Source organism: Phyllostomus hastatus, unplaced genomic scaffold (genome assembly GCF_019186645.2).
Source record: "Phyllostomus hastatus isolate PE091 unplaced genomic scaffold, TTU_PhHast_1.1 phas_scaffold_114, whole genome shotgun sequence".
NCBI lineage: Eukaryota > Metazoa > Chordata > Mammalia > Chiroptera > Phyllostomidae > Phyllostomus > Phyllostomus hastatus.
Window position 1 is genome coordinate 5,038,396 of NW_025334006.1, and position 25,961 is coordinate 5,064,356.

The window sequence follows — 25,961 nt, forward strand, 5'->3', positions numbered from 1 at the left end:
ATTGATAATGGTAAAATCAAAACCATACAACAAACAAACAAAACCCTAGAATATCCCAATGATGGATATTTTATTGGGAACCAGTTAAATAAATTTTGATAAAACCTCATGAATCACTTTTTTATGTAGCTGTTAAAAACAGAAATATATTTACCCTGAAGTGAGGGAGTGTTCTCCAAGATACAGTAAGTGAAAAAAGCTAAGTAAATAACCATGTGTAGTGTGCTCTTTTTTGTGTTAAAAAAAGTAGAAAAGAGGATAATGGAAACAAGTATATGTAATAATTTTGTATGTTTTGAAGGATTCACAAGAAACTAGTAAAGGTATTTAACCTTTGGATGAGGAACTGGGAAAAGGAGGGTAGCTTTCAACTTTCACTTTTTATTTTGTATTTTTTAAAGATTTTATTTATTTATTTTTAGAGAGGGAAGGGAGGGAGAAAAAGAGAGAGAGAGAAACATCAATGTGTGGTTGCTGGGGGCCGTGGCCTGCAACCCAGGCATGTGCCATGACTGGGAATCAAACCTGCGATGCTTTGGTTCGCAGCCAGCGCACCATCCACTGAGCTACGCCAGCCAGGGCTCTGTAATTTTTTTTATGGCATGAATTTTCTAATCTCATAGATGTGTTTCTTTTAATTTTTACAAATTGTTCCATATGGAATATTGGGGAAGGGATATACATTTTATTTGCTTTTCTGTGTTTTTCTATAAAATAAGAAGAAATGTCACGCTATTTTTATAATATTATGAGCCAGTAAAATGGATAATGTAGATATTTTATCATGACAGGGTGTTGAATTTTGTCAAATGCTTTTCTGCATCTATTGAGGTAATTATACAATTTTTAGCCTTTATTAATGTAGTGTATCACATTTATTGATTTGTGTAGTTGAACAATCCTTGCATTCCAGGGATAAACCCCACTTGGTCAGGGTGTATTATCCCTTTCTTCTTGGTGCCAATTTTAAATAGTTGTATTAAAGACATTGCATTTTCCACTTCACAATACAGCACTCATGAAGTGCACTATTTCCTTTTCCTGTGCACACAGTCCATATTCAAGTATCAAGAATGCCAAGTTGTTTAACTATGCAACAGCTCAACTTTTAAAACTGCCATGGCATTGGTTCCAAATTTGGGTCCTTTCATATGTTGCACAGAACACTGCTAAGTCTCTGCTCAAGGCTGGCTTCGTCAGCCTCTGACGGTGGGCCCAGCGGAGGCCCACGAGATGAAGGGCTCCCCCCGACCCCCCACCAGGGAAGCCCAGGCCTTCCTCCGGCGTGCCTCCTGCACTCTGCTACAGCGTGGTGATGACAGGGCTGCAGGCTTTCTCCAGCTCTTTCTGCTGATGCTCAGATTCTTTCTCTTCTGCAGTCTGGTTCTTACTGAGCCAGTGATGATTTCATTGTGCTTTTCGAGAACATTCTGTTTGTCATCATTGTCGATCCTGCCTTGAAGTTTTTCCATCTTCAACAGCTGTTTCCATGTTGAATGCATAGGATTCAATATTATCCTTTGAATGTACTGTTCAATTCCGTTTGCTAGTATGTTGCTGAGAATTGTTGCATCTCTGTTCATCAAGGATATTGGCCTGTGGTTTTCTTTTCCTGCATTGTCCTTATCTGGCTTTGGTATCAGGGTTATACGCTGGCCTCATAAAATGAGTTTGGGAGTGTTCCCTCCTCTTCCATTTTTTTCGAGGAGTTTGAAAAGGATTGGTGTTCATTCTTCTTTAAATGTCTGGTAGAATTCACCAGTGAGAATATCTGGTCCTGAGCTTTTCTTGGTGGGAGATTTTTGATTACTGATTCACTGTCTCACTTATTGGTCTGTTCAGGTTTCCTGTTTCTTCATGATTCAGTCTTGGTAAGTTGTGTGTTTCTAGGAATTTATTCATTTCTTTTAGGTTATCCAGTTTGTGTCTTATGGTACTTTTTACCTCTTTGTATCCATTGTAATGGCTCTTCTTTAATTTCTGATTTTCTTTCTTTTTTTTCTTTTAAAGATTTTATTTATTTATTTAGTTTTAGAGAGAGGGCCAGTAAGGGAGAAAGAGAGGGAGAGAAGCATCGATGTGTGGTTGCTTCTCATGTACCCCGTACTGGGGAACGCCTTGCAACCCAGGCATGTGTCCTGACTGGGAATCGAACTGGCAACTCTTTGGTTTGTAGGCCCATGCTCAGTCCACTGAGCTATACCAGCCAGGGCATCTTGTTCTTAAATCTCCCTCCTTGGTTCCTATTATGTCCTCCTGTGCTGTGTTCCTGCCTTGGTTTCCTACCCAGGATATCAGTTTTTGGCACTAGAGTCCTACCCTTCAACCCCAGACCGTTTGGCTAGTCCCCTGCTTCTTGCTGCCAGGACTTCCTAGTTCCCACTGCTTGCCTGGATCTCTGCCTGTCAGTAACCACCAGGCTCCTCTGAGACCAGAGGTGGAGCTCTGGCCTCTGGCAGCAGAGCTGGGAATGGAGGTGGAGCCGGCAACCACAGCATGCACGTGCCTGCCTATTTGCTCTCCTCTGCCCACAGCACTTCCTCACGGCCCTGGGAGGGCTCGTGGCAGTGCCGCTCATCCTGGCCAAGGACCTGTGTCTGCAGCATGACCCCCTCGCCCAGAGCTACCTCATCAGCACCATTTTCTTCGTCTCCGGCATCTGCACCCTCCTGCAAGTGTTTTTGGGAGTCAGGTAGGTACAACGCCTCAGTGAGGATTCTGACTTTTATCTGTCAACAGGGTGTGCTCGGATTGTGGCTGGACAGGTGGTTAGGAAGCTGGTGGAGCATGATAGGGGGAGCACAGGGCTAGGAGTCAGAGCCTGGGTTCGAGTCCTAGCTCCACCACTTACTGTCCATATTAACTAGGAACCTCGATTCAAGTAACATGAATCCAGATTAGCTTAGGCAAAATTGTTCTTTGTTAACTTAGCAGATCAAGCCAAGAGAAAGGCAGGGTGCACCCGCATCAGGAACATGTTGGTTGAACCAGGGGCTCAGACGCCACTGGAGCTTTCTCTGCATCTCGTCTCTACTCACACATGCCCCTGATCCTGGCGAGACCCAGGCTAAGAGGACAAATGGAGACCCACACACTCCATGTCTAAGAACTGGAGCGTTATAAGCCAAGCTTACTAACTCTTAAATAAAATATATTCTGATCATCTTACCTGGGAGGCCAGGTTTGAGTTTAGAATTCTCTGACTCCTCAAAGTTCTATTTTGGATCCTGGGGGTCTGGGGACGGCCCCCAGCCTGCGGCCTTCCCCCTGTTCTTCCCTCCCGAGCTCTGCTCCAGATCGCAAATGGTCCTGCGTGCATGCCTGTGGGCACGCCAAGCTGCCCCTCGAAGTTCCACCCACACACCCCTGCCCCCCAAACAGCTGCGCCCCGGCCATCCTTCAGGCCTCGGGTGTGCACACCTGCCCCATCATCTGCCTTCAGCAGGACACACCTGGGGAAGGGGCCCAGGCAGGGTCTGGAAGAGGCTCAGAGCCATTTGGGAAGAAAATTCTTGGGATTCAAAGAGGAAGGGCACATGGACTGAGGTGAGCATGTCTCCTTGGCCCTGCAGACACCTCCCTGGAGGAGGCCAGAGTGAGGCCCACTAGAACATGGGCTCAGTGCGGGAAGCTCCCCTTTCCCGTGTGAGGGCAGGGCTGTCTCTCCATCACCCTGCCAGCGCCTGTTCTCTCAGACAGGCTTCCTGCTCTGGCTGTGGGCAGGGCCGCTGGCAGCGACCCCCTAAAGTGAGCAAGTACTGCTCTGGCTGGCCTCACATTGTCAAATTCCAGGGAAGAGCTCTGACTGGCACAGTTGAAGCCAAACGCCCAGCCCTGGGTCTACCAAGGGAGCAAACACAGCAACCCCCTTTAAGGAAGGATGGGAGTTGAAGCAGAAAAGATGGATTCTGTTCTGAGTAAACAAGGCATCCACTGCACCAGATCTGTGCTCTGGCACCTGTCAAAGCAGGCAAATGATGATGTGGGCCCTGCTCCCTCACAGTAGCATTGAGACAACCGATTGGTATAATGACTATAATTCATTTTCTTTTAAACCATCAAGTCCTTTATGTTTAAACGCAGGCTGCTCAGCTCAATCTGAGTATAGTAAGTCCTGTTGCTCTGGAGCTGGCCTGGACAGAACTGGGAAGGAAGCCGAGAAAAGGGGTCTTTGGAGCCCCCTTCCCCCGATTTCCACATGTCTCCTCACATCCCCTCCCTCCACCCCCTGCTCCCCCTGAATCCCAAGAACCTGCTCCATCCAGTTACCGCCTTCCCGGGACATGCCTCCCCGCAGGTCCCACGGGCCTTTCCTGGGGAATCGGCCGGTCCCGTGTCCTCGTCCTTTACCACTGACTCAGCAGCTAGCCCAAGAGCAGCCTGAAGACTATACAGGCTTGGGTGTCCTCGTTACGAAAAAGGACACAAAATTATGAGTACAAAATCATGTACCAAAAAAAGGAGAATATTCACATAGAATAAAAAGCAAACTCACAACCCATTACAAAATGTTTAAAAAGGAGATCAATATCACAAATGCCAGAGATTCCAAAACACAGCCTGATATCCTTTATTATTTCATTTTCCCACAGTTCACTATGAGACTTCCCCCCCGCCCCGCCGCATCTTGTGATAGCACACTCTTTGGTTACCTCCTCATTTTACAGCGAGAAGGAGAGATTATGCGGTCATTCCCCAGCACTGGCTGGCCCAGACTTGTTTGTTATTGCCGAGAGTCGGCGCGTGTTAGCACGCCTCACACACAGACCGTAGAGGGAGATTTGTTTGTGTTCCTCAGACACAGGCACTCTGATAAATTCTACCGTGCTTGATTCCTATGAAAAAACTTTAAATGCATGGTGCATTGATAATTGTACTTGCTGCCTTGTTAAGGGTAGGAGTTTTCTCCTATTGCTGATAGGAGAAAACTTCCATTTTCCCTGCGCACCAGTGAGAACCAAACCTCCCCTGGCAATTGAGCATATTGCCAAATTTCCCACCCACTTGGTTCTGGCTGCACACGTTGCAAACCTTGTTTCTCATCCACCAATCACACACGTCCAGTGCCAGGTGCTATATAGGACACATTTGGATCATCGTGCGACCTCAGGTCCTGCACCTCTGTGTCACAAGGCAGAGAGAGGGGGCTGGCACGGCCATGACACCAAGACAGCTAGCAATGAACTAACTATTCATGGGTAGTTTAGTGGTCTCAGACACACGAATACGTCCCAGTACATTCAAACTAAATTTATCCGGGCTTACCTTCCACCTAGCCAGGTCCTAAAAGTGTCATCAGATGTGAGGCGTGGAGTTAGGGCAGTGGCGATGGAAAGAGACAGTAGTGGTAGCCAGTTTGGCTGAAACCTTTCACTTCTGCAAATTTTACAAAGGTGCGTGGCTCATGAAAGCACACCGGCCCCTCCGCGGATGTTAGAAGGAGCCATGCAAGTCAGGGCCTCACCGCAAGCCTGGTTTTGACCTACTCTCTGCCCGGCCTGCCTTATGAGGAAACGACGTGATGGGAAAAGTTAATATCCATTCAATCTCTATCAGTTGTCTGAATCAAGCCATGCAGATGCAGACCGGCATGGGGCTGGGTTCCCAGGACAGGCTGACCGTAAACAGCATCCAGGCCCAAATGCTCGTTCCCAGTGCGGCCTGTCTGCGGAAGTCAAACACAGGCACTCTTGGGCATGCTCCCTTCTCAAGCCGTTCCAGGGAGATACAACAGGGCAGGAGCTCTCCCGTTCTCTGGGGAGGACTGGAAGACCGGTGTCTGCATCTTTGGCAGGTTATTCCCCGTCCTCCCTCTTCCTTCTTCTCACACCATCTCTGTGAGCTCAGGTCTCTTCCAAACCCCCACCCCAGACACAACGAGGTACAGGGTTTGGGCTGGGCTGTCTCTCGGGTGCAGCCCACACATGTACCGGGAAGGTGCATAAAGGAAAAATCAGAAACGCAAAAATATGTCTGTCTGTCTATCTATCATCTGATTATCTACCTTTCTATCTATTTAAAGAGTACCGACAAGAAGTTATGAGAAAGAAATGGGGAAGCCTAACAGAATGGGGAGGGGGGTGGAGAGGAAAGGATGGAAAACAGAACTGGGAGATCAGAGAACAGCATAATGAAGAACTTATTGATACATTTGGTGAACCTAAAGGTAGGCCATGATAAAACAGTGAAACAAGTACATGGAGAAATTCATCTTGAACACAAAAGGTATTTGGCCATTACAAAAAGGCAGCCAGTCCATATATCGAATTATCCTAAACATGTAAAATTATCTCACAAGACCATCACATGAACAGAATTAGCAAAGTGTTTATCTACTTGAAAATTTTTAAAAACTCCCTTAATAATGTCTCAACTGGGGACAAATTTCTGCATACAATAACAGAAAACATTGTTAAAAAATGAAAATAAACCTCATCATCATAAGAATTCTCATATTCTGGCAGTATCCAAACTCTATATAATGTGTAGTAGACAGCTTATACACAAGGAAAACCAGACATAAAATCCCACGAATGAGTTCACATATTTCACGACCAATGAAATACAAAGTCACATTTATTAGAGCTTCATTACATGCCTATGAAAATTTAAAAAAGGGAAATGATAAAATCCAGTGTTGGCCGGCTTTCTGTGGCCCCGGCTCGGTGCCGGAGGGATGGCAATGACAAGTAAGCACTCCGCCCTCGCAGAACCCAGGAACCAGATGCGGCTGAGGCAGCCGCGGCAGGCTAACGCGGGGAGGGTTTGTACGTACATTGCAGGTACATTGCAGGCCTGATTACCCACGGTAGAACCTATCTGTGGGCGTGGGTCCTGTTCATCTCTGAGTGGGAGCTGGGCCCACACCATGCAGAATGTAAGGGTTTAAAACAATCCCTGGGAGCAAGGCACTGCAGGTGGTTGGTCCGCTGGAACAAGGGCCGACGGAGAAATGTGTGATTAGAATGTAAGCAGACCTCGGTCTCACTCACCATGGTGTGTGTCCCCAATACCACGGCACCCAATGCCGGCCACCTGGCAGGTCCTCAGAAAACATTTGTTGAACGAATGAAGTTATAGCAAAAAAAATGTTCTCTTATTATGTACTCTTTGGTTATACCCACATACAGAGATTTGTATGTTTATTTTAAGAGCTCAGAAGGGATTTGGCAATAAGTACAGCATGTTTCCTGTTCTGCCAGGAAACGTAGACTCACAGTTTTTAAGTTAAAACACGTTATTCACACCTTCCCTCCCACCACCCGCACGCTCCTGCCTTGCGTGTGCCGTGTAGCCCATGCCCCTTCGGAGACCTATGGGTCTAGATTTGCGAATCCAGATCAGTTGTTCTCAACCCCAGCGGCTCAGCAGGACCACCCGGAGCTTCCTGCCCTCCCTGCGCCTGGGTGCCCTCCTGAACCACCCGCTGCCGCGTCGGAACCAGGCACCGCTGATTCCAACACTGGCCGGGCTGCAGGGGCCACTGAGACAGAGAAACTCTGTCATCAACTCGATATCCTCCTTTCACAAAATGTGTTCAGTCGTTCTCCAGGATAGCTCTCTCAGATGTCTCCTGGACATCCTGAGTTCAAAAACACCCCTCCAGTGTTGTTGTTTAAAAAAAAAGCCTCTGAACTCCGTGTGTGCTACAGTGTCCAGCACAATCAAGGTGCCGGGGTCCCTCGGCCCACTCCCCACCCCCACGTTGGAACGTCCATGGGCGGGCAGACTAGGTGTGCCTCCACAGTAAGAGTGGATCGCTGGAGGTGGACCTATCAGGTGTGTGCACCTGGGAGGGAAGACAGGTCTGTAGGCGCAGCTGGATGTTCTCACGGAAGCCAGAGTGCCACGCTGACGGTGGGGGGGGCGGTACCAGGGGGATGGGGGAGGGCCGAGGTGGGGAGCACACCCTGCTAACTGACCTCAAACCCATCTATCCGTGTGACAAAAAGGAGCCTGCAGGTGGAGGCCTGGGGCTGAGGTTCGTTTCTGGAGATGCACGGGAATCTGGCAACCCAGGTGTCAGGCTGTGCCCTCCCCTGTTGGCCAGAGCACGTCCCCTGTCCCCTGTGTGAGCTGCGCCTTGGCCTCGGGGCCTGGGGAAGGTCCGCTGAGATGGGGCAGACCGTGGCCCCCATGAAGCGCGTTGGCTGAGCTCTGTGCTGTCTCTGAGTTATCCCCCAGGGCCTGACTGTCTGCTGCTGGGCTTGCGTCTCCCAGACGGGGGTTAGGTCTGCTGGCCTTTCACCTGCCCACCTCTCCTACCTGTCCAAAGGTCGGCAGGGCTCGAGGGTCTGAGTGGAGGCTTTGCAGGAGCTCCGTGTGTGCTGAGAACAGCAGGCTCCCTGAGCTGCCTCTAAGCCCAGCTGGGACTCGGGATTAAAAGGCCCCCAGTGGAGGGTGGTGACAGGCCAGTGCTGAAGCACTGTGTGAGCAACTGTGTTCTTCCCCTCCTCCAGGCTGCCCATTCTCCAGGGAGGGACATTTGCTTTCCTGGCCCCCTCCCTGGCCATGCTGTCTCTTCCCGCCTGGAAGTGTCCCGAGTGGACACTCAACGCCAGCCAGGTGAACACCAGCTCTCCTGAATTCACCGAGGAATGGCAGAAGAGGATCCGAGAGGTAACGGGACATGAGGAAGGGGCGGGGTGAGTGCGTGTGTGGAGTGGAGGGTTACTCAGCTCGGGGAGGGGGGGCCGGGGGCTGCTGGGTTGATTCGCTTGTTCGGCATGCATTGTTCAGCTCACCACTGGGCAGGATCCTGGGTGTTAAGACACTGCTGCAGATAAAACAGTGTGTCGATACACAGGACTGGGTGGGAAGGCGAGATGAAGGTATTCCAATAAGTAAATAAAAAGGGGGAATTTCAGGGGTTACTGTGAGATGAAGAAAATCAAGCGGAGTGATGAGCAGGAGACGGACTGGGGCTGCCAGGGTGGAAAAGATGGAGGGAGCGTTAGGTGTGCTTGGCTCACTCCCACATTTCAAGGAGGAAGAGTGTGGGCATGTTCCTGGCCAGTCCCAGGAGGCAGAGAGGCTTTAAATTAAGTCATCAAGTGTCATTGTTGATGCCAAGTGGGGTGGTGAGTACTAGGACTGCAAAGGGACGAAAGACACGTCACAGCAATGATGATGGCGATGACAATGATGGTGATGACGATGATAGTGATGGTGGAGATGACAATAGGAGCAGGTTGTGGTAACAAAGTTCTTAGAGTTTTCCAGACATTCCGCTGCAAGTTTTTCACAGATGCACAAGTGCAATGTTGCCTTGATGCAGACCCTAGCTGGTGGGGTCCGCAACATTATGGATGGGGGAGAGACATTCACACGGACTATTGAGTCTGGTGGAAGAAAAGGGCCAGCATGGCTTTTTCTCTCGAGGGGAGCCAAAAGCCGTGGCCTCCACCATGACAGGCCTTTATTTCTTTTTCTGCATGTTACATGATGGTCCTCATTACTATGCACAGGTTCGCTTTAGGTGGTTACCTTTTACAGAAAACAAAGGAGCCAATGCCGCTAATCACATCCCAGAAGAAGGATATCTGAAAATGAAAAGGGAAAAGTGGTTGAACCCGTTTCACTCCATACTTGGGAGGTTTAGCATGGATTTTAGGAAGTTACTCTGCAGTAAACGTTTGCTGCCTCAATTCAGGGTGAGGGAGTTTTAGCAAAAGCAAGTCTCAAAGCAGCCTAGGTACATTGCAGGCCTGATTCCCCATGGGAGAACCTATCTGTGGGCGTGGGTCCTGTTCATCTCTGAGTGGGATCTGGGCCCACACCATGCAGAATGGTCTCCTACATTGCCTGTACCCAGAGTGGGCTCCAATTAAGAGGAAACCAAAGTGCAGGACCAGGTCTGGCTCAGTACCACCCTGGCTCAGTACCACCCTGGATCAGTACCACTCTGGCTCAGTACCACCCTGGCTCAGTACCACTCTGGCTCAGTACCACTCTGGCAGTGGGTGCTGTCTGCTTAGTCTGCCCACTTGGGCCAGGTGGGCCCCTGTGCTAATCTGCTGCGAAACCCAACCCTTAATTCAGTCGTATCATCGGGGCAAGGAACTGGTGGCCTTAATGTATGAGGGGGGCCTCAGAAAACTCCAGAATTTATTGATTAAAAATAGTGTATTTATTCTTACATGTTTAAACTTAGGTCACCTTCAAAGTACTCTCCATTTGATGCATTACACCTATGGAGACTTTTTTTTCCACTGCTCATAACAGTTTTTGAACTTGTCGACATGGATGCCTTTTAGTGCTTCTGCCATTTTTTTGTTCCACCTCTTTGACATCGGCAAAACGTTTCCCTTTGTGGACTTTTTTCATTCAGGGAAACAAAACAAAAGTCGCTCAGGCAGAGATTGGGTGAATAGGGAGGGTGGGGCACGGGGGTCATGCCATTTGTGGCCAAAAACTGCCGAAAACTCAGCACAGTGTGGGCAGGTGCGCATGTGCATCACCCATCAGGAAATGGGCAAACAGGTTGGAAGAACCTTCAGAAAAATTCACTGGAGCTGAACGCAGCCTCTCACAACAACGCGAGCTGGTGCACCAATACAGACAGGTTCTTAGCAGGGGAAGCCTGTCCTCCAAAGGGCCCTCCCTCCAGGAGATAATTCCATTTGTGGTTTTGGTTTTTTTTTTTTTTTGCTCCCCCACCACAGACTCTGAAGTTTGGCCTTGCTCTAGGTGGGCTTATCTAATCAGCAGATAAGGAAGGCAGCACACTCAGGATTCTCTCCAGAGAGTTCAGCCACCTCCGAAGGAAAGTAGATTTTACAACCCTCCCTGGTATTGCGGTTGAGTGGGCAAGGGTGGCTTGTGGGTGAGGCCCTATCTGAGAGAGTACAGGTCACTTGAGATTTCTAGGAAGCCCAACCACCTCCCTCCCAGCCGGCCTTAGACACCTAGGCCTGGGGCCAGGCCACGGGCCACCTCCTCCAGAGGAGGCACAGACTTTCCCGCCCGATGACGGGGTTCCAGTCCAGAATGTGTTCAGACCTGCCTTTGGCACTGCCTGCCCCCCAGTCCAGAATGTGTTCAGACCTGCCTTTGGCACTGCCTGCCCCGGGCTCACCAGAACCTGGCCAAGGACATTGCGGGACTCAGAGCAGTGTCTGTTCCCGGGATATCCCCGGGAGCTAAGCTAGCAAGCCCTGGACTGGCGGGGGTCCATCCTGGAGCCCACCCTGGTCCATGTTCAGGCTCCTAATGGCCTTGTGGCTGTGACAACAGTCTCATCCCCTGTATGTGAAAGGTGCAGGAGGAGGGAAGTCAGAGGAGGGGACATGGTACAAGATCCCTGTTCTTGCCCATATTCGACCAACAAGAAGGAATAGAATCAACAAAACATTTCAGTGCATACTGCTACTACTGTATGCTCGAGAATATTGCTTTAGCTTTACTTTTTCTCCCCTATGAACTCAATTAGTCTGTGACCCATCCTAATCGTAATTAAATGTGCCCTGATGTGCCAGCCACACTCACAGTGTCCGCTCCTCCTTGTCCTTGCAGTAACTCTGGGCCCAGCGGCGTGAGATGACTTTCAGTTTTAGCGGAACGACCCTGACACCACCGTCCTTCATCTCAGACTGGAGATGTATCTAGAAATGTTGCTAAGAAATAATCTTATTGTTTTCAACTTATTTTATCTTTTAATGTTTATTATTGTTTTAGTCCTCACCTGAGGAGGCCACACTGGTTGATTTTAGGGAGAGGGGAAGGGAGGTAGGGAGAGAAACATCGATGCGAGAGAGAAACATGCATCACTTGCCTGCCGTATGCGCCCTGACTGGTGACCGAACCTACAACCCAGGCATGTGTCCTGACCAAGAACTGAACCCGCGACCTTTTAGTTTACGGGATGACACTCTAAGCAATGGAGGTACACTGGCTAGAACTCAACTTATTTTCAGCGTAAAGGGAAAAAGTAGCATCATTTAGTAAAGTCATCTGTCAGGTGGCTCCTGTTCTTCCTGCACCACCTTCTGTTTCCAGCCCCTTCTCAGCCCATCCCTCGCTCCTGTTAGAAGGCGGGGTTCCCAGTCCTCCTCCACTGTCCTTCCGGTAGCGGGCAGCAGCAAGAGGGACACTGTTAAGCCCTGCTGCGTGACCTTCGCCAAGGTGCTTTCAAATGATTTCATAAATATATGGTCACCGCATCCTCTCCACTGGGTGGGACGCATCCTGAAAACACCGTACTTCCCGGTCTGGCCCATGAATAGCCTCAGAATTCCAGTAAGTCCAGTTAAATGGATTTCTGTTTTTCCCATCGCAGGGAACACGAGTAAATCCCTGGGCCTGGGAAAAGAGTGTTTTTATACCCCTCTCGTTTCTCAGCCTGTCCTTTGGAAACGGCTCCCCAGGTGACTCCCTTCCCTGCACCTCGAGTTCTGCTTGACCTTGCGCCTCCTCCCTGGGAAAGCCAGCCCTCGGGGTGCCTGCGTCGCCCGCATGTGTGGTTCCAGGCACACCCTCTAATTTTTCAATAATTTCACTGCCTGTGGGAAATGGTGTGAAATATGAAAAGATCCCTCGATATTGTGTTTCTTGGGCCCTTCCTGCCCTGTTCATGCTGTGAAAAGTGACCCTGGAGTTTTACAAGTTGATATTCACGTTTGTGGGCTGTCTCCGCGACCGGTCTTGCTATAATAGCAATCTGGGTCAGGGCTTCGCTTGCAGAATGGGCAAAGCTCCAACCAGAAACACCAGGGATGCCAGTTTTTAAAACAGTCAATCCCCCCCACCCATGCTCGGTGAATGTCCAGCACAGGCAGCCTGTGGGCTCCGTGATGGGCCACAGACCCTCACGTTTGACCACCAAGGGCACATGTGGCCCTGGCTTTGGCAACGTCAGTGACTTCAGACGGATATGGGGATTCCGTTGTTTGTGAGCCTGTGTGCGCATGCCTTGTGGCCCAAGGTGTCACCTCGTGGGCCTCAGGGACTCCATTGAAAGTCACGCTTCCCTCCTCTTTTGAAACCGTGGGGCATCAACATGAGCCACCGGTATTTGAGGTTCGACTGAAAATCCTGTCCCCCAAAAGGTGAAATTTCAATAGCACTTTCCACGGTCCACTTGCCAGGTCACACTGCTGGTCCGCTGGCCACAGCCCGAGAACCTGCGTGATTGCACAGAAATAACTCTGGGTGTGTTTGTGTGCACCGTCCGCTGCACCCCAGGTGGCTCGGCCCACTGGCTGCATTCACACCTGCCTTGCTTCTCCCCCCAGGGCCCTTCTGTTGACACCTCATGCTCTTCCAGGCTCCCACTTTCTCCGCAGCACCTGTAGCAAAGCTCCACCTGGGGCTTTCTGAATTCAAAGACCCACATGGTGGGGCCCAAGTCTCTGTTGCTGCAGTTTGAGTATCCTGTGACGTAGCACCTGACCCAGGAAAGGGGGGACCCTATGAATCCTTCCTGCGTAACCGCCTTTTCTTTTCCTGACTATTGCTATCTCCCTTGAATCAGCAAATGATCTTCTTCTTCCTTATTCGAATGTCTTTCTGACATCACTCAAGATATGGGATCTCTGAGGTCAGAGCTTTTGGTGCCATTCGCTAGCGGTCTAATTCCCAACAGTGCCCACCAGCAGGCTCCTGAGTAATGACCTTTTAAAGGGAGGGTGACCGAGCAGCTGCTCCAGGCCACAGCCACACGACAGACAGCCCCATGACAGGGCTGATGCACCTGGCTTTGAACGGGGCCAGCCATCGTGCAGTGTGGGGTCTCACCACCGGCCCTCCTGCTACCTCGGGGAGTGCAGTGCTTGTAAGGACACAGCAAGTCGGTCTGAGCCAAATAGCTAGTGAATTTCAACCAGAACCTCCTGTTGTTTTTCCCGTGGAAAGACAGCCCTTTGGCAGGTGCCTGTGCTCTGATCACCCGGATGTGGTGCACTTCAGCACTGTAATCGAGTCCTCAGGCTTCCTTTTTTAATCTCAGGGTGGGTCCTGGGTTAACAGGGCTTTCTGATCTCTAGAGAACAGCTCCATGTAGTTCCAGACCAAGATCGCCCTACGAATGGCGCTTGTCAGGCTGGTGGGCGCTGGGTTTTTACCCGGTTGATTGCCCAGTTTCAGAAGGCTGTGCATTGCTGTGTGATTCTCCAAATCGGGACGCTCTTCTTCAGTGAAGCCTCGTTTTACCATCTCATCAGTAGGATGAATCCCAGACCACATGAGGGTTGGGGGGCTTTGTCTGTTTGTGTTGTGTTTGTGTTTTGTTGTTTGCTTCCGCTGCCCCTAGCGAGCCTATACTCGAGTGTGATACATTTGAATTAGAACTAAGCAAAGAACAAGGAGCAGGACTTGCTCACCCCGCTCGGCCAGATGCCAGGGGCAGGATTTCCCTTTGCCGACCTCCTGGGGGCTGCGATTCCTTCTGCACGCACTTTCTGCCTTCATACTATCCAAGAAGAAAGATCTGGCATGTTCATTTGTCCCTTCTCCTACCTGATGACTTCTGCGGCTCAAAGCCTCCCTGGGTTCTGATGAACTGTGTGCGCTTCTGACACCACCGCACTCAGAAGCACTTACCCGTGTTTTGAGGACAGTGAGCAAGAGTTATGGCAAGCAGTTCCCCTGGGGCTTGAACAGTACTAGTGGTGAGAGAGGACGTGTCGGGACACGGGTCACGCCTTCCCTGTGCTGAGCGACGCCCATGTCTTCCCCAATACACATGCTGTTGATTTGGGGTGCATGATAAACGGAGTCCTCCAAGGCTGGAGTCAGCAAACTGTGGCTCTTGAACCAAATCCAGCCTGTGGTCTGTGTGTGTGTGTGTGTTTTTTTTTTTATTTAACTACCCACAAACTAAGAATGGCTTTTACATTTTATAAGGCTATTTTTTAAAAATAATATGTAACAGAAACCTCATCTGGCCGACAAAACCCAAAGTATTTACTATCCTGCCTTTCACAGACCGAGTTTGCCATCCCCGCTCTGAAACACAGGCCCAGGGCAGGCTTTCCTCTCGCCGGGGTCTAGGGCAAGAGACTCATTTTTTCCCACTTCTCCAAGTGTTCCTCACTGTGAGCCCCGACCCGGGGTTCGACCTCTGGTACTTTAGCTCCATCTGCTGGTCCGGTGCTTTTCACCAGTGCTACAAACAAGAGAAGGTTCTTACAAGTTTTAACCTCATTCTATTTTATTTTTGTAAAGATTCATTTATTTTTAGAAAGAGAAAGGGAGAGAAAAAGAAAGGGAGAGAAACATCAATGTGTGGTTGCCTCTCACACACCCGCTAGTGGGGACCTGGCCTGCAGCCCAGGCCTGTGCCCTGACTGGGAATTGACCCTGTGACCCTTTGGTTCACAAGCTGGCACTCAATCCACTGAGCCACACCAGCCACAGCTCAACCTCATTTTATTAATGGGTTGATTGATTGACTTTACTTGCTGAGCCAGCCTACTGGAATTTAAGGTAGATTCTCCATGTTCCACTGAGTTATATGTGTCTACACACCTCTCAAGTCTTGAAACTGCTGATGGTCAGCAGATCACCTGTATGTCACGATACTGGCCACAAACGAAAGTGACGTGAATATAGGAGCGGTAGGGATGCCCTTACCCACTGGGATAGGAGAGGTAACGGGCAGGTAAAACGGAGCCACGATTCTATTTTAAGGACTTGGTGGCAGCAGAAAAAGTAGAAAACTGTGGGAAGGGATGGCAAGTTCGGTCTTTAACACATTAGATCGGTTTTGACTTGGCCTCCCAGTGTCAGGGTAGCTTGTATTCATATGTGTCTACGAGCTGAGTGAAATGAACTATGGCAATGCATGGGCAGGACGAGCAAGGGTTACTGTGTTATTGGAAGGTACTCAGCCTGCCCGTGAAACGGTGCCATGTTCTTTGAAACTGGACCTGGCTTGGCTGTAAGTGTTATTGCACACTCTGGGGCAACCACTAAAAATTGTTTAAAAAGAAGAGAAAATGCTAAGAAAGGGGATAAAGTGAAATCACATAAAAGGCTCAATGAAAACCACAAAAGGCAGAAAAAGAGTGGAAGACAAAAATAGGAATCAAAAACAAAGGCAACAATTAGAAAACAGTGATGAATCAGGTAGGTACTAATTGGACCACATCGATGACCACTTTGAACATCACTGATCTCAATGCACCAATTAAAAGACAGATTGGCTCCGGCTGTGGTGGCTCAGTGGATTAAGGGTGGGTTGCAAACCATAGGGTCGCTAGTTCGATTCCCAGTCAGGGCATATGTTGGGGTTGTGGTCCACGTCCCCAGTAGGGGGTGTGTGAGAGGCAACCACCCATTAATGTTTCTCTCCCTCTCTTTCTCCCTCCCTTCCCCTCTCTAAATGGATAAAATCTTAAAAAAAAAAAAAAAAAAAAAGAAGAAGAAGACAGAGATTGTCAGAGTGGATAAAAAAACAAGACTCAATTCTATGTTGTCTACAAGAAACCCATGTTAAATATAAACCAACATGAAGACGAAATGTAAATAGATGGAGAGAATATATACCATGCTAATACTAATCAAAAGGAAGCAGGAACCACTATATGACTTTCAGAAAGAGCAGACTTCAAAGCAAGGGAAGTTGTCAGGAATAAAATGGAATTGTAACATCTGGGCTAGTAAACTGAAAAAAGGAGCACTAAAGGAAACCAAACCAGCCCAGTGGACCAGGGGCTGGGAAGCTGCAGCCAAATGAGCCAGATCTGGCCTGTTGCCTCTTTCTGCACAGCCCACAAGCTAAAAATGGCTTTACATTTTAAGTGGTTGAAAAAAATCAGATGAAGAGTAGGAGATCATCATGTGTCAGAATTACGTGAGATTCCCATTTCAGAGCCTATACGTGAGGTTGTACTGGAGCAGAGCGTGGCTCGTGGGTCCCCTCGCTGTCTGGAGCAGTTGTGACGGAGCCCGTACGGCCTGCACAGTCTGAGATACTCACGCTCTGGTCCTTCACAGGAAAAAAAATCAGCAAGTCTTGCAATAGAACACAGGAACACAGAGAAAAATAAAGCAAAAACATGTTCAGTGCACCATTAAGTGATGCTAGTGTTAAGAGTGATCATCATCGTCATCACTGTGGGCAATGGATACTTTTAAAGGCTATGCTTCCTGAGAAGGGTCGTATTAAGTGGAAATGTCTAACAGGTGGTCCGGAACTAGAGCGAGGAGTGAGATCAGAGCTCTCCTTCTCCCGGGTCCTTTGCGGTCCAGCCTTGCCCCTGCACTGCCTCTGAATGTAGCACTTAGGGGGAACTAGATTTAGAAGTGGGCTGGGCTGGGCTGGGCTGGGCTGAGGCCCAGGTCCTGCCACAAGCCCCAGGATGCCTGAGCCGCGCCCTCTCTTCAGTTGCAGGGCGTCGTCATGGTCGCCTCCTGTTTCCAGATGCTCGTGGGCTTCTCGGGACTCCTCGGCTACCTCATGCGCTTCATCGGCCCCTTGACCATCGCTCCGACCATCTCCCTGGTGGCCCTGCCTCTCTTCAATTCTGCCGGCAATGATGCCGGGGCCCACTGGGGGATCGCCGCCTTGTAAGTCCTCTCTGGGGAGGGAGTCCCGTCCAAGTTCTCTTTGGTGGAAGGTGACCCAGTAAGAATAATAAGAGCCCTGTACATGGGCCAACTCTGGAGTTTACAGATACTTTCACGAATGTTATGATGCTTTGAAAAGCAAAGAAATGGCTACTTATAATTTACTATTACTACTATGCCGTGAGTACATGCAGACAATGAGTTAACCACAGGCAGGACAGACTACTTTGTGTAGGGTTCACAGTAAGTTGAGACGGCTGGTCCCCTGCCTACTAGGTTTTCGCTGAGCAAATGTTTGTAAACCTCCGGCACCTGCGAAGGGTGCAAAGACATAACTTCAGAACTCAGGCCCATTACAATGTTGCAGAGGGAACACTTATACACCAGGAGACAGTGGTGAGGGTTAGAAAGTCAGGCATGCTCAGGGGTGGGGGTGGTGACAGCCAGCTGGCGGCATCAGGAGGGTTTCCTGGAAAAAGAGGCCTTAAGCATTGGAACAGAGCTTTGAAGGGACTTGAGGATGACACCGGATGCTGTCATTCCCTCTGCCCATTGTGGTCTCACCACCAGTACCTGTAGAATGACCTGGGAGAGGGGACCGTCTTGAGCCCTGGCCTCACTGGTTCTAACCGCTGCACCCATTCAGCTGCCACCCCCAAAGAACACTAGCCCCCCCCTTCCCACTACTCCTCTCCAGCCACCAGCAGCTTCTGAAAGGGAATGTCCCCCACTTTTCAGAGATGGCAGGACGCTGCCTGCGCTGCAGAGCAGGGCCTAGAAGGGGATTTTGCCGCTGTGGTGGCTGAGCGTCCTGCACCCTTGCTCAGGACAGGCCCCAGCTCACCAGGTCGGGTGTGGTTTCTGTTTCAGGACCGTCTTCCTCATCACGCTGTTCTCTCAGTATCTGAAGAACATCGCAGTGCCCGTGCCCCTTTTTGGACGGCAGAAGGGGTGTCGCGTCTCGAAGTTCCCGCTGTTTCAGGTCTTCCCTGTAAGAAGCGCTCCCACCCCCTTCCATTCTTAGTTGACTCACCTGGAGAGTGAGGGGCCTCCTGCACTCCTGGATAACCCCAAATCAAATGCTCCCCCCTCTGCGTGGCCTGCGCTCCATGACCTTCCCTAGTCCCCCTGTGGTCTGTGGAACGCTGCCTCACCACTGGGGGGATGCCATTCTAGGCTTTCTTCCCTGCTTCTCTCCCAGGAGCAGAGCACCCTGCCCTAGGTCGCGCCCTGGGCACCAGGTGGGGCAGCCTTCTCACGTTCCCTGGGCCATCCTTCCAGCAAGATACTAGGGCGGCCACCAGGCTCACCTCCTAATGATAGAAAACCAGGGGCCAAGATGCTTAGGTCAGGTTCTTTCTCAGTGGCTCATGGGTAATTCAAGTGCCCCGTGATGACGATGGTATCTCCCTCTTCAGAGCCTTCTCCGTTGCATTTGCACCACACAGCCAAGTGCACTGTCAACCGTACACGTTCTCAGGTTCAATTGAACAGGAAACTCCATTTCTTGCTGTAAGAAGACACTTCCGCATAGTGATCGCATCGATCCCTCACACCCCTGTAGGCCTGGGGCTCTAAAATTCAGTGTGCATACGCATCACCTGGGGACACTGCTTAAAATATAGATTTCCAGGGCTTAGCCCCCAGAGACTAAAAATCATATTTCCGAGGGACCCACTCAGAAATCCTGCTTCAGGCTCTACAGAGCACTGACTGTAATTCCATTGTACAGACGAGGAAACTGAGGCTCAGAGAATTTGATCCATGGCCATATGACCGGCCAACAGTAGAAACGGAGACGGACTATGTAATAAGTGCCCACCTCACCGGACATTCTGCCTCTATTTCACGCAAGGGCTCCCCATCATTTATTTTCTACGTCCCTTTACTGTGCTAATTATCCACCACACACTAAACTCCCCTTGTCCGGGAGGGGTGGCAGGGGCTGGGGCCGGCGCAGTGGTGAAGGCGGCTTCCTCCGGCAGGTGCTGCTGGCGCTCTGCATTTCGTGGCTCCTCTGCTTCGTGCTCACGGTGACCAACGCCCTCCCCTCGGCCCCCACGGCCTCTGGGTACCTGGCCCGCACCGATGCCAAAGGCAGCGTCCTGAGCCAGGCCCCTTGGTTTCGATTCCCTTACCCAGGTAAGGAGAAGATGGGGACCCTTCTGACCTGGGGCCCGCTTCTGGGACTGCCCATGGGGCGCAGGGCAGGGGATGGAGTATCGAATAGGGGCGCAGGCAGGCTTTCCTCCAAGGAATCCGACAGTGAGGCGCAGGCCCCAGGAGCCCGTATCAGACCCCTGAGAGAAGAAGGAGACCCCCAGGTTGTCCTAAGGCTCCTTTGGGGACAGGGAATGGCAGCGACACTGCTGGGGCACTGGGTAAGCCTGCTGACGGTGGCTCCTGAGGCAGGCAGGGCACCCACACCTGTCACTCAATGTATTAGTCTCCTAGTTGTTGTTTTAAAAAAAATTTTATTGCTTTTTTTCATTACCATTTAGTCCCCTTACACCCACAACCCCCCACAGCCACCACACTGCTGTCCGTGTCCACAAGTCCTTTTAGGCTCCTAGTTCTGCTGTAGCAAATCAGCACAAACTAAGTGGCTTCCAACAACCCGTATTCGTTGTTCCTCTGCTAGACCAGAGGCTCCCTCTGAGCTGGCCTGCGTCTCTCACCCCCTCTCCGCATGTGGGTCAGAGCCCGTGAGCCTGGGAGCAGGGAGGGGACAGCGAGGTCCCCACCTGCTAGCCGGACCTTTAGGTCTCCTCCCGGATTCCGTAGATCCCATACAAGGGAGGCGTGGGACTGAATGAAAACAGTTCTGGGGAGACAAGTTCAAGGCCATCCCTTAGGCCACTCCCGGTCTCCTTTCCCTGCAGTTCCTGGCTCAGGGTGTATAGATAACCAGGTGCCGGAGAGGACTGCCCTGGCCTATGGACTGTGGGGCTGGGGCTCCCTGAGTAAGACTCTCATCTCCCAAAGGCTTCGAGGTCTTTCTGGGAAGATGCTCCATTGCTGGTTCTTTCTGCGGACAGTGGCCTCAAGGTCAGGGTGTCTGACCTGCCCTGAGGGAGGAATGAGAGAGCAGGAGTCTGAGCCAAATCCTCCGGACAGTCAGTTGTGGGGGTGAAGACATGCTGCCCCATCTTTAAAGCCTTCCCGAGACCCCTCAGGCAAAGATGTTCCGTGGGGTTTGGCACCCTGTTACCTTCTGGGTTCATATTCCGTCTGCATTGCATTTTCAGGACAGTGGGGCCTCCCCACCATCAGCCTGGCTGGGGTCTTTGGGATCATCGCTGGGGTGATCTCCTCAATGGTGGAGTCTGTAGGCGATTATTATGCCTGCGCCCGGCTGGTGGGGGCCCCACCCCCTCCGAAGCACGCCATCAACCGCGGCATCGGCATCGAGGGCCTCGGCTGCCTGCTGGCAGGGGCCTGGGGGACCGGGAACGGCACCACCTCCTACAGCGAGAATGTTGGGGCACTGGGAATCACCAGGGTAGGTGGCTTCTCGGGGCCGGAGGGGACCTCAATCTGCCACTCAGTGTATCAGCCCCCTATTTCTGCTGTAACAAATTAGCACAAACTTATCAGCCTCGAACAACCCAAACTTATTATTTTACTGATGTGGAGGTCAGAGGTCTGACATGGGTCTCCGGGGACTACCTTTGGCAGGACTGCATTCCTGCCTGGAGGCTCCAGGGAAGAACCCATGTCCTTGCATTTTCCGTCATCTAGAGTAGAAGTCCCCACCCCCCGGGGCCAGGGGCACGTACTCCTCCGAGGCCTGTTAGGAGTCAGGCTTCAGGGTAAGCGGTGGTGGTGGGGAGCTTATCTGAGCTCCGCCTCCTGACGCCTCCCCCACCCCCAGCCTGAGCTTAGCCTCCTGAGCCCCGCCCCTGCCTGAGCTCCTCCTCCTGTGCCCCGCCCCTCGCCCCAGTAGGTGGAAAAACTGGTCCCTGGTGCCAAAAATATTGGGGACCGCTGATCTAGAGGCTGCCCTCATCCTCGACTATCCCCACCCCCATCCTCCATCTTCCAAACCAGGAACGTCGCACCTCTCTGGCCTCCCTCCCATAGTCACATGACCCTGACTACAGCCAGGAAATGTCCTGTGCTTATACCGACTCGTGTAATCACATCGGGCCTCCCTGGCTGTCTCAGGACTCCCTTTCCATCTCAAAATCCTCCCTCCACCACCTCTGGGAAGTCCCTTTGGCCATGCAAGGTAACACATTCCCAGGTTTGGGGGTTAGGACATGACCTCTGCGAGGGGCCATCATTCTGCTCACCATACTGGCCGTCGTGGTGGTGGCCACTCCACCGGCAGAAAGTCTAGCCTGGCGATCGCAGACATCAGTGGCTTTGAAGCGCTGAAGAAATGTTTTACTTTCCAAGGTTTGGGGCTCAGACCTCCGAACCTGAATAATTCAGCTGCCACCTGGTCACACCCTCATCCTTTCCCACATGCACCATGCCGGGGCAGAGCGGGGGTGGTCACTTCTGGGTTAGGAGGGGCTGCTCTGCTGAGCCTGTGCAGAACGTTGATGGAGGTGCCCGGGAGCAGCGCAGAGGTTCTTGAGACGTGTGGCCTGGCTGGTGCTGAGCTTCTCGCCTTGATGTCCCCGAGTGCTGCAGGTGGGGAGCAGGATGGTGATTGTCGCCGCGGGCGGTGTGTTGCTCCTGATGGGCGTGTTCGGGAAGGTCGGGGCTGCGTTTGCCACCATCCCAACCCCCGTGATCGGAGGCATGTTCCTGGTGATGTTCGGGATCATCTCCGCCGTGGGCATTTCCAACCTGCAGGTGAGCGAGGCGCCCCTGGGAGAACAGCAGCATTTCCCGTCTTGAAAGGAGCCCGTGGGGATTGAGGTGAATGGAACGGGGCTGGGGAAGGGGAGGAGCAGGGGCTCCTTGGTCCCGGTAACCACACTGCTCCCCGCAGACCACCATGGAAGAAAGACGTAGCTAGAAGCATCCCAAACCGGAAATTGTATCAGTTTGAATTGGATTATCCGAACCATTCAGCTCCCAAAGCCAAGTGGGAATTAGGGCTTGGCTTGTCTGCTGAGAATGTGGGTTGCTCTGAGTTCAGCCCCCTCCCCCAAAACTTCTGGCGGCAGTGGGAGGGGAGGGGCACCTGGAGGGGTGTGAGGTTGGCGTGCAGCAAGGGTGCTGAGGCTCCGGGTTGCCGCGGGGCCCTCTCTCCCACAGTACGTGGACATGAACTCGTCCAGGAACTTGTTTGTCTTTGGCTTCTCCATCTTCTGTGGGCTCGCCATTCCCAACTGGGTGAACAAGAATCCTGAGAAGCTCCAGACAGGTGATTCTCCATCCTCTGGGCTGGGACCACCCAGGGGCAGCACCCACAGGGCCCTTCATCCCTGGGAATCCTTGTCACTTCTATCTCCACACCAGGGGTTCTCCAGCTGGACCAGGTCATCCAGGTGCTGCTGACCACGGGCATGTTCGTCGGTGGATTTCTGGGCTTTCTCCTGGACAACACCATCCCTGGTAGGGCTCACCCTCGCTCCGTGAGCTAGCAGATTGGGCAAGGGGGTCAGCATTTGGGCCACTCCCCTTGCTTCTCCAGCCCTGACTACATCAGGTCAGGCCAACCACAGCTGGAGCGGGCCCTGGGCCTGGTGGGGTGTGTGGGTCTGTCTTGGTTTCCGAGGGCTGCCGTCACAAAATACCGCAGTCTGGGGCTTAAACAACGAAATGGATTTTCTCTCAGTCTGGAGGCTGGAAATCTGAGGTCAAGGTGTCGTCAGGGCTGGTTTCTGAGGCCTCCCCCCAGGCCCCCTGAGGCCTGTCCCCTAGGCTTGCAGACAGCTGCTTTCCCACGGTGTCCACACCCGCCCTTCTGCTGTGGGTGTGCATCCCTGGGGTCTCTCCACGTGTCCTGCTCTCCTTGTATACAGACACGCATCAGATTAGATTGGACTGACCCGAAAGCCCTCATCTTTTACTTAGTCATCTGTTCAATGGTCCTATCTCCAAATACAGTCACATTTTAAGGGGCAGGGCCTAGGGTTTCAACATGCAGTTTCTTGGGGGGGACACAATTCAACCTATGACAGGGCCCTAAGGTGAGAAATACACCAGAAGCAAAAAGACAAAGACACAGCCCCAGCGCTCTTGGGGAGTCTAGCTGGTGAGAGAGAGGACATGGGTATTCATTCATTCATTCATATTTTCGATAAAAACGTCTTGAGCCCTCGTGTTGCAGGTGCTATATACAGGCACACCTCATTTTATTGCACTTCACTCTGTCATGCTTCACAGATATTATGTTTTGTTGGTTTGTTTTTTTTACAAATGCCACCAGCAAAAAGATTGTGACTCATTTTATTAGGATACTCATTTAATTCCGGTGGGCTGGAACTGAACCCACAATACCTCCGAGGTAGGCTTCTGCTGAAAATACAAAATGCAAAGAGACATGCTCCCTGCCTTCCAGAAACCCACAGGCTAATGGGAGCAAGAGACCAGAGAAAGAGACAATTACAATACGGGGTCATCAGTGTGAGGATGAGCGAATGGGGTCTCTAAGTGCTGAGGAGGTGGAAGGTGGAGAGCTCAGAGCTATCATCACTGATGGTGTTCAATACGCCCTTCTTGACCCTCCCACAGCCTCTGGGAAGGACCTTTATGATAGCACCCGCTTTGGGGTATTCTATTTTCCACATTCTCTTCTCCTCCAAGTGTAAAATGTGTCTGCATTCTAGAAACATTAAAATGTGGAAAGGCCAGCCCCTGAATGGAAGGACAGTGGTTCACAGGAGGTCGTACCCAGAGCTCTGTGCTGTGTCAGCTGCCCAGAGTGGGAGCTCAGGCAATGCCTGGGAAGCTGAGCTGGGCTGAGCTGAGCTGCGATTCCTGAGCCAGGCTGGCAGCCACCTCTGTTGGCAGGTGGAGGGTGCCGAGACCTCATGACTGCCTGCAAGGGGCGCCAGAGTCCCCTTCCAGCCCTCCATGGCCCACTCTATCCCCACCCAGTCCTGACTGTTCTCTGTCTGCTCTCAGGGAGTCTGGAGGAGAGAGGCCTCCTGACATGGAATCAAATCCAGGAGTCTTCAGAGACGACGAAGGTCTTGGAGATCTACGGTTTCCCTTTCGGGATTGGCACCCGGTCCTGCTCTCCCTCCTGGACCCGGTATCTCCCCTTCTGGCCCAGACTGGAAGGTGGTAGGAAAGAAGAGGTGGGAATGAGCCAGCGCACACTCTGTTCCCAGGATCCCTCAGGAGAGCGTCCCAAGGGAGCCCTAGAAACCAGGATGTGAGGCTGTCTCTTCTGACCCACGTCCCCAAGCCCTCCCCACCCACCCCTACCCCAGGACGTGCTGATCGCCCCGTGCACGCACAGATGGGGACCACACCCTCCTGAGCACCTCTGTTGGCCTATCCACCTCTGTGGCCAGATAAGCATTAACTGAAGACCACGACAAGCGTGCTTGGACGAGGCCAGGCCTCGAACTGCATCCTTCCGCTGGTCTCCAGCCTTGCACCTCCAGTATAAACCAGTGCAGCCCGGTGTCCCTGCAGAAACACCCTCAGTCCACATGTTCTCGACAGTATTTTGATGCTTTGGGAGAAAGAGGCCTGCGGAGTGGGGCAGGGGACGGAGATGGGGCACTTGGCTGGAAGAACAGGTCTCTTCCTCCCCAAAGAGGCAGGTGGCCCTGCGGGCCCCTCCAGAGGCCCTTCCCCTCTGTGTCCCTGCTGTTTGTAACCCCCGCACACCCCCAGGGAGAGTCCTTGGGGTTCGGCCCCTACATCACAGGACAGTGAGTGGTGAGAGCTGGGCAGTGGAGGAGACAGGAGATGAAGCGGTCCAAGAATGTGGGGGTCTGCAGTGGAGGGGAGCCCCTGTGCTGTGATGTGTAAACTGTAAGGAGCCAGGCGAACCCCTTCCCTCTGCACGCTCAGCGGACTAGTCAGGGTTCTCCAGAGAAAGTGAGCCCATGGGTTGTGTTTGTGTGTACAGATACAGACACACGTGTACACACATACATGTGTGTTACTAGATATATATACCCATGTGTGTGTATATATATATATATATATATATATACACATATGTGGTTGATATAGAAATATACACACGCAGGAGAGAGACAGAGAGGGAGACACTTTAAGCAATGGGCTCCTATGACTGTGGGGGCTGGCAAGTCCGAAGTCTGCAGGGTAAGCCAGTAGGCTGGGCAGATTGGAGCTGAGTCCCTGAGGGTGATCATTGCAGGACTCCCTCTTTCTCGGGGGAGGTCAATCATTTGGGCTATTTGGTCCTTCAACTGATTGGACAAGACCCACCACGTTGTGGCAAGTAATCTGCCTTACTCAAAGTCTACTGATTTAAACGTGAATCTCATCTAAAATAAATACCTTCATAGAAACATCTAGAATAGTGTTTGGTCAAATATCACAGCCAGCGTACAGCTCAGGGCCAC

At 51.5% G+C, this 25,961-nt stretch overlaps 1 protein-coding gene across 5 annotated transcripts in view; it reads left to right on the plus strand.

Annotated features, from left to right (window-relative positions):
* The window catches only part of LOC123829736 (solute carrier family 23 member 1-like), a 48,769-nt gene extending 22,856 nt beyond the window's left edge, over window positions 1–25,913 (plus strand). For all 5 annotated transcript variants that reach the window (XM_045855598.1, XM_045855601.1, XM_045855600.1 and 2 more), the window contains 10 exons: window positions 2,535–2,692; window positions 8,460–8,619; window positions 17,327–17,508; window positions 18,379–18,499; window positions 19,494–19,650; window positions 20,757–21,010; window positions 22,150–22,314; window positions 22,723–22,831; window positions 22,927–23,022; window positions 24,538–25,913. In XM_045855598.1, coding sequence (XP_045711554.1) covers window positions 2,535–2,692; window positions 8,460–8,619; window positions 17,327–17,508; window positions 18,379–18,499; window positions 19,494–19,650; window positions 20,757–21,010; window positions 22,150–22,314; window positions 22,723–22,831; window positions 22,927–23,022; window positions 24,538–24,794 — 1,659 coding nt within the window. In that variant the 3' untranslated portion in view covers window positions 24,795–25,913. The remainder of the gene's footprint in view (window positions 1–2,534; window positions 2,693–8,459; window positions 8,620–17,326; window positions 17,509–18,378; window positions 18,500–19,493; window positions 19,651–20,756; window positions 21,011–22,149; window positions 22,315–22,722; window positions 22,832–22,926; window positions 23,023–24,537) is intronic.
* Window positions 25,914–25,961: the final 48 nt, after the last annotated feature.